The sequence below is a fragment of the Dermacentor silvarum genome, chromosome 2, assembly GCF_013339745.2.
Source record: "Dermacentor silvarum isolate Dsil-2018 chromosome 2, BIME_Dsil_1.4, whole genome shotgun sequence".
In the NCBI taxonomy this organism is placed as follows: domain Eukaryota; kingdom Metazoa; phylum Arthropoda; class Arachnida; order Ixodida; family Ixodidae; genus Dermacentor; species Dermacentor silvarum.
In genome coordinates this window covers 38,967,803-38,976,568 of record NC_051155.1, presented here as the reverse complement: position 1 = coordinate 38,976,568, position 8,766 = coordinate 38,967,803, and the positions used below count along the sequence as shown (strand labels likewise).

At 45.1% G+C, this 8,766-nt stretch overlaps 1 protein-coding gene across 1 annotated transcript in view; it reads left to right on the top strand.

Annotated features, from left to right (window-relative positions):
* The first annotated feature begins 5,487 nt into the window (after nt 1-5,487).
* Nucleotides 5,488-8,766, top strand: part of LOC119439972 (membrane metallo-endopeptidase-like 1) — a 306,684-nt gene continuing 303,405 nt past the window's right edge. The window contains exons 1-2 of the mRNA XM_049662691.1: nt 5,488-5,506; nt 5,741-5,881. Coding sequence (XP_049518648.1) covers nt 5,488-5,506; nt 5,741-5,881 — 160 coding nt within the window. The remainder of the gene's footprint in view (nt 5,507-5,740; nt 5,882-8,766) is intronic.

Genomic DNA, 8,766 nt, shown 5'->3' with positions numbered 1-8,766 from the left:
ATACTATACATGTTCTTTATCTTGCATTTTTGTATACCTATCATTATTTTTCTTTTTCAAAAATTTACCTTGTACCGCTGCCTATGATTTTAAGAGATCAGGTCGCATCCATATTTTCCCTACTTTTTTTCCACCAGTACTCTAATCGTCTCTTGCTGATCTCTACGGCTGATCTGTTTATGTTTCCTTCCACTTTAAACCCAAGCGCTTCTGGGAGTTGCACGTTACCTACGGTTCTCGCTGGGTGGATCCCGTCGCATTCCATTAGGATGTGCTGAGTGGTCTCTGGATCTTTACTGCAGCATACACATGTCTCATCTAATTCCGAATATTTGTTCCGATATGTTGTCGTCCTTAGGCAACCGGCTCGAGCCTCAAATAGCAAGGCACTGCCCTTTGTGTTATCGTACAGATTTTCCCTTCTAATTTCTTTCTTCTCATTCTTGTAAATATCCATTGTCCTTTTCGTTTCCATTCTTTGCATCCAATTCACGGTCTCTATTTCTCTCACTTTCTTTCTGATGACCCCTGGTTGTCTATTTACAGTTTCGATTATCCTGTACTTGGTTGCCAACTTCCTTGACCTCTTCCTCCATTCTGTGTCCACGCTTTTCATGTAGAGATATTTGTGCACTTTAGCCGCCCATTTATTTTCATCCATGTTCCTGAGCCTTTCTTCAAAACTAATTTTGCTTTGTGCTTCTCTGACTTCAAAAGAGGCCCAACCCATGTCTCCATGCACTGCCTCATTTGTCGTATTACCGTGTGCTCCCAAAGCCAACCGGCCTACTGATCTTTGGTTAACTTCCAAACCCGCCAATATATCCGATTTTAAGCATATAATGGCATTCGCGAATGTTAGCGCTGGCACCATTACTCCTTTCCAGATTCCACGCACCACCTCATACTTATTGTGGCCCCACAGTGCTCTGTGTTTCATTAATGCTGCATTCCGCTTCCCCTTTATTTTCAGATTACCTTGGTGGTTGCTTGAGTAATTCTTTCCTTCGTTTATGTGTACGCCGAGGTACTTATATTGCTTCACTATGGGTATTACTTGCTGTTGAATTGACACCACGAAGTTACTCGTGTGCTCATTAAAGATCATAATCCCTGATTTCTCTGTGCTAAACTTCAGGCCTAGATTTGTCGCTGCGTTCCCACAGATATTCGCAAGTATCTGTAAATCTTTTTTATTGTCCGCTAGTAGCACAATGTCGTCTGCGTACATCAGTCCAGGGATCTTCTGTTGCACCATTTGTCCATTACGCATGTAGGATAAATCAAAACCTAATTCGCTGTTTTCCAGTCGTCTTTCTATGCCCTTGACGTAAAGCGTGAACAACAATGGTGACAGAGGGCATCCTTGCTTCAATCCTTGGTGAATTCCCACCATTTCATTTCCTTTTTCGGCCTTCCCATGCCACTTGTACTTGGTTGTCTCGATATATCTCCCTCAGCACCTCCACGAAATCGTCATCTATGCCTTCGTATTGAAGAATATCCCACAACAATTCCCTGTCTACGTTGTCATAAGCTCCTTTAATATCTAGAAATGCTATCCATAAAGGTCTTTTCTGAGCTACTGAAATCTCTATGCACTGAGTTAGTACAAACATATTGTCTTCTAAGCGTCTGCCTGGCCTGAACCCATTCTGTAGTTCCCCCAATACACCGTTTTCTTCCACCCACTTCGACAGTTCTAATTTTATGGCTTGCATTGCTATTCTATATATCACCGACGTTACTGTAACTGGCCTGTACGAGCTCGTCTTATCCTTATCTCCTTTGCCTTTGTAGATAAGATTCATCTTGCTTTCACGCCATCCAACGGGAATATTCTTTGTTCTAATCACTTGCTCTATGGCATTAGTCAGCAGTGCCTTGCTTTTTGGACCGAGGTTTTTGATTAGCTGTATTGGGATTTCATCGGGTCCTGCTGCCGTGTTGTTAGGAACATTTTCTGCTGCCTTTTTCCAATAAAAGCTTTCTATGCTGAATTTTGATCTCTCAGGCCTCTCTGTTGTTGCTGGATCTGTTGTCTGAACTACGCTTTTTCTCGTACCGAAGTTATGCCTGATAACGTCTGTGATGTACCGCAGCGCATCATCGCCTTCATAGATGTTACCGTATTCATCCCTTATAGCCGTTTGCGAGTTTCTAGTTGGAGCTCCGTGTGCTTTTATATGGTTCCAGAATCTTTTTGGGGCGCCTTTGTCTCTTTTGTGAATGTTATGCACCCAACGTTCACTTGCGCATTTAATTTTCTCTTGCACGAGCTCACTCGCAACCCTTTTCTTTTCTCGGTACGTATTCCATCTAAGGAGCACCTCTTCTTCTTGTAATCCCAACTTTTTGGCTTCTCGATGAACCCTAGATGCCTCTTTACGCTCTTCTATAGCTTGTTTAATTTCCTTGTTCCACCACTTACGTGGTTTCCTCTTTCCAATCCAACAATTGTATTGCCGTGTCTGCCTTATTTCATGCTGCATAACCTCCACCAGTTCCTTATATTCCCAGACTGCTGTAGGAAAAGCCTCAATTTTCTTCTCTATGTTGTTTGCGATCTCTGTTATTTGCTCGTCATTCATTTTTAAAAACTCTGAGGCTATTGGTTCTTGTTCTGCGCTGGTATCTCTCCCAAACTTTAATGCTAAACGTCTATGATCGCTTCCCAGGCTATTTTTTCCATTTTCGTCTATTATCATTTGGTCCAGTTGTTCGTAGACCATTTCTGAGACTAAGGCGTAGTCGATACATGACTGCCTGTTTCCGCATTACCACGTTACCTGTCCATGACACTTATTCTCCCTGTTAACTACTATAAGGTTCTGTTCATCACACAAATCCAGCACTAGAGAGCCGTTGTAATCAGTATATCCGTCTAAATCGTCCATGTGCGCGTTCATATCTCCCACTAATATCACCTGGCCCGAGTTACTGAACTCATTAATATCGCTTCTAATGCAATCGACCAATTCCTTATTTTTTCCCTGCTATCACTACCTGTCCACAGGTAAGCTACTCCCAGCCACGTCTTTTTACCTTGCCATGTACCACTAATCCATAAATGCTCTTTACATGTCTCGCTTACCCTTCGCCACTTCAGACCTCGCCTAATTAGTACGCCTACGCCTCCGCCTTTCCTTGACCCGGTCATTCTGTTGCACCCTTCCCATACAAAGTTGTCAATAACAGGCGGCTGCTCCAAATCTCGTAGATGCGTTTCGGTCAAGGCGTACACACTAATCGCTTCATCATTCAGTTGCGTTTGAATTTCCAGCCATTTTTCCTGCTTACGACCACCCTGCATGTTAATGTAGCAAATTTTACCTTCTCTATTCTTATCCTTTCTGCGTCTTTTCCTGACTCCTGGTCGCCTAATTCTGCCCTTTACTGGTGTTTCGCTATGTTCAATACTTAATCCTGCTTCCTGATTGCCTGGGGCCCGCCTAAAAAAGCTACAGCTCGTGCCGCGAATCGATTTCCGACCGGTGTTGCTACACTTTCACTAAAATGTATCCCGTCACGCACAAAAGCGCCTTCGCGGCCTGCTCGGTGCACTTCACGGTTGATGTCAATGACCGTAAAATTCATTGCTTTAGCTAGAGTCCAAATTTCCCTGTTTACTGCAAGAACTGCCCTTTCAATTTTATAACCCTGCCTTTCAACCTCTGGTACCGTGCACACCGCGATTTGTACTTCTTTTGAAACATTCCGCAGGTCGGTGACCCCTTTGGCTATTTGCTTTGTGATTCCTGCTCCTCGTCCGTTCAGTACGTCAATCGGCGAACGCCATGCGTTCCTTGGCCTTCGCGATCACCTCTCTAATCGGCTTTCCCGGAAGCGCGCTAACCTGGACTCATTCGTCTGCCCCTACCCTCTCTGCTATCGCCGGTTCTACTTTACGCATGTTGGAATCCCCAACAAAGACAACTCGACGCTTTCCTTCCCCCTCATCGCCGAAAGCTGCCCCCGAAGTCACAATGCCCTCCCCTCCTTTCTTATTCTTGCCCTTGGCTTTGTTTTCTTCCCCGGCCGCGTCAGTGGTATCCCCTTCGTGACTATCACTGACGTTTGCGCCACTGCTTACCGGCGTGGCGGGTTCGGCTGTCTCTGCACTCGCATCGGAGCCAGCTCCGTTGGCGGTGCTCGCCTCGATGCGTTCATCAGTGCTTTGCAGAATGGTGGCGCTCAGCTGGATTTCTGCGTTAGCTAGCTTTTCTTCTGCCTCCTTCCTCTGCTTCTGCTCGATTTGAAGTTCCTTTTCTAGCTTTCCAACCCGCTTAGCTAACTTATCCTTGTCTTGCTCTAGGCGGTCTAGCCGCGACCCTAGCACACACATCCTACAGATAAAATCTGCACCATTCGCTTCGCGTGCTGATTTAAACCGCGTTTCTTCCAGCGCGTAGGAACGCTCGCACTCAGAACAACGCACGCGTGGGTTCCCCCTAGTACCAACCATCATCTCGTACTAACAAGGCGTAGATGTGGAAAAGAAAAAAAATTTCTTTACCTACTTTATCTAAGCGAGAAGACCAAGAAAGTGAGAAAGCATTAAAATAATTTATAAAGATTGTTTGGCTAAGCTAACCCTCCTAAAAAAACCAAAAAGTGAAATATAAAATAACAAAACTTATCTCTGGCACGCTGCTCCTGCTGCGCTGAAATGGCACCTCGACTCGACACGTCCGCTCCCGTCGGCTTCACTCGTGAGTCCCAACGACCTCACGATGAGGTAGCGACCTCTTGCGGCGAGCCATCGAGCTACTCGTCAATGAAAAAATTCTATTGACTCCCATCGCGTTGCAAAGGCCGTAAGGGAGCGCGGAGGAGAGTCGAGTCCGGCCGTGCTACTGATTGGCTATCGAGTGGCTATCGCAAAGTATTGGCCACGTATTTGGGTTAGGCTAAGCACTATCAAGTCCTCCTACGCATTTTCCGGAATTTATTGATCATTTATTGATTAGCTATTTTGGCTATCGAATGGCGATCGCAAGGTATTGGCCACCTATTTGGGCTAGGCTAAGCACTACCAAGTCATCCCCAGCATTTTCCGGAATTTCTTGATTATTAATCGATTAGCTATTGATTGGCCCGCGATGACTGACTAAGCTTAAGTAGTCCCAACCATGCTTAGCTAGAAATAGCCAGGCTCAGCTTCGCTAGTTCACATGGGTATGTGCCGTTGCGCTTGAACCCTTTTTGCACAACCGCCAGGATCGAGCCACGATTTCTGTTCGCGGTGGACACATTGCGCCTTACTTAAACAGTCCCGCTCTTCAAATCTTGCAAAAGTGAAATACCCAAATTTGCATACCAGCATTGAAGGGGTTACGACAGGAACATTACATTACAAGGCCGGAATTATTTCGTGCTCAGTGTGATTTAGAGCGCCACTGTTCTGACAGCATTTTCGGAATATTTCGTGAGCTTTCTTCAAAACGTCCCACACAACAAATAGCGCGCCAGAACAAATTAACCTTGATGTTTTCGGATGCGTTTGGTAAACCGATAGTCGCATACGTGACCTAAATAAATTATTACGAAGTTAAGAAGTATCTAAATGCAATAAAACAGCACGAGAACACTGGCGCCTGCACCACGGCAATGCTAAAAAGATCATTACCTTTAGCCGCAGTGGGCCCCACTCTCAGAAACATTTGTGCATGATATCTGGGGCACTCTTGGGAACGTGCCTGAAGTTGCTTTTTGTGTGATCTAAACTTTAAATAGTAAGGAACAAACTGTCACTTTATTGGCTGCAATGCAAGAAGACCGTATTTTTCTTCCTCCAAAGATGTGCTGGGAAACTTGAGCAGCGCTGGGAAGAAACCAAATACTGTGCACAATCTAGGAACCATGTACAGGAAGTGTTTAGGTAAGTAATAAGGTATATGTATATCTAAAATTTTCTAACAGTGCAGCAATGCATGGTTTTAAGGTTCATGTAATTGATGTTCCCCCGCTGCGAATAGTGCTTTAGCTCAGCTCTCCCGTATAATAAGGACGGCATGCCGTCACAAAGAACTTCATAAAAAAGTAAAAATTTTGTGGTATAATTCTATGGTTCTGTCACAGGTTAATTAGTATGTGTTTTTAAGGGGAACAACTACTGCCATAACCTTGAATGAAGAAAACATAATAAGAGGAAATTATTCCGGGCTATTTGTCATGAAAGTATTTTCGCGTGTACAGATAGGCTATTCACCATCGTGAATATTATAAAACATACTTTTTTCTGCTTTAAGCCTAGATGATTTGACAATATATGATTTAAAAAATGCTATTAACACTCTAAATAGTCTTTATAATGGTTTTATTCTGGCGAATATTACTTCTTTTTGCCATAAATTATTGTTCACAAACAGTCACGCATGACGGATTCATTCGGCTGCTCACGCATCTTTGTTTTCCTTGGCCTTCCCGAACAGAAAGCGGGAATAATGTCAATTCAAGATTAAAAATAAACACGATGTTTATATATAAGACGGACCAGATAATTCAATGAATAAAAACGGGTTGAACATGCCCACCCTCCGGCTACCACACTGCAGAGAGCCTCGAAAAAACGCGTTATACGTGTGGTTACCGTTGAGGGAATAAGCGTCACTGGAACGTGCAGATTTTTTTTCTCATTAAATCTAATCAACTCTGTGCTTTCAAGTACTGTGTTATTGACGCCGAATAATATGTCAGTTGGTAGGGAAGAAACCATGCTGGTTGATAAAGTGTAAAACACCAGTCACCGACAGAGAGGCGCAAATATAAAAAGTACAATTATCCTTCTGTGTCAGCAGATTGATAAAATAGAAAACCAGCAGCACCTCAAATGGTCTGGCCAACATACCTTTCGAGACCATCTTTTTCGGGCGTTCTGGTGCGCCGTGTTTGAGAAATTTAACCAAGACGAATGAACATCCAGATTAAAGGGACACTAAAGAGAAACAGGAAGTTCAGCTGGAATAAAAGAAGGACCTTCAGGAATGCATGCAGTTTTTGTTGGGTGCAAAAATATGAGTTATTAGCCGATAAATTCGTAAACAAAGACCAAATATCTCTTCCTCAATTTCTCTCACCCCAGATTTGGCACTGAAGCAGTGTCGTCCCAGATTTCATTGCCGTCAGCGAATCAGAACGCGCCATGATACGTCATCGCTTGCGTAAACGGCCGACGCGCTGGCTGCATCATGGCTGCATGGCCACTGCGTTTGCGTTCGCCGCGATGGATACCGTTGCTGCCGCTGAACCTTGTAACGAAGAGCTCACAAGGAAAGCACGACTGCATTTCAGCGATATTCAGTGAAACGGAGCGCTAAATGATCCTCCATGCACGAGCGGTAGGTGTTTCCGCGTGCGCCGGCGGAAAGCACAGCTTCGTTTTCATCAACGGTAGGCGAGGCGTCCGCTCCGCCAGGTGACGATGTTCCCTACAGAACAAGCGTAGAAAGTTGCCCACGTACTCGGTATGGTTATTTCGTGGCTCTATTTAATAACATTCAGCAGTCACCGAGCCGCCAGTTTGCTGCTGCAGGGGCACCGGTCGAGGGTTTCATGAAGGCCGCATTGAGAAAACAGCTGCTCGAGAAAGGACTGGCCTCTGGGGCACGCCAAGATACTTTCCGAGGGCAGGAATGCATACATAATCCGAGGGCGAGAAATGCAGAGTGCACACCACCAGTTTCTCTGGCTCTTTGCCGTTTTATCATCGGCAGAGCACTGAGCCATTGCGAACGCCGGGGAGCCAGGGCTCATCGCGCGGCACCACATGAAAGGACACAATCGGGTCAACACTGCCGCTGCCCCTGAGCAAGTGCCTTGGGACATTTATACAGCCCTCAACACTTCACACACGAGGCATTTTCTGGCTGTTTCCCTCGAAGTCAACGTTTTTCGAGCCACGCAACACTCAACCGAACACTGTAGAGCGGAACAGGCGCGCGCGATGATACATGGAGCAAAAACGAAACTACGAAACTATCACGACCGGATGTAGCGTCATGCTATTTTTTCTTATTTAATCTTGCGCTAAACTTGTACTTCCTCGCTTGAGACGGTTTAAAAAGTTGGCAAATGCTGTTTATGTACGTTTAAGGTGTATTTCATTTTGCGTTTTATTAACAGCGATAAACCGCTCTCGACCAATCGCGACCGGCCTGCGTTTGTAATCTCCGACGTCACGAACGTGTAGTGCGGGAAATTCGAAGGGGCGTCAGCGCCTATCCTTCAGTTTTTCGCTATTTTCTCGCTTATTAAACATGTGTTCGCTGTAAGAATGGTATGACTGTGACTGTGATAGCATAATCTATCATTAAAGCTTAACTTCCGGTTTCTCTTTAGTGTCCCTTTAAGTAACACATGTGCAACCTTTACGTTAGATATCTAACTTATTATTTTATAAACTTTCCTCCCCTAATATTCTAATGAGGCAATCATTAGCATATTACATGTTTTGTTAGGTCTCTAACCAAACCACTAGACAATAAACCTTGGCGAAATGGCTACTTGGTGGCTATCAATCTCCCGTGAACGCACCTCATAGTCAATGTCGTAGTCCCCTCTTCAAGGAGGTAGTTCTTAGCCTTCACAGCGCAGCCCTTAGGCGTCAGTTCCGGCTTCGAGTGTCGGTGGCGGCGGCGGCGACGCAACCGAGCACAGCGAAAAATGAAAGCAAACGCGGATAGCAGCGGGGGATGAAAGACGTGACGAGGAAAGCAGAGAGGAGGGTGCAGCGGAAACATGGGGCGGAAAGGGGAGGAGGGTGTG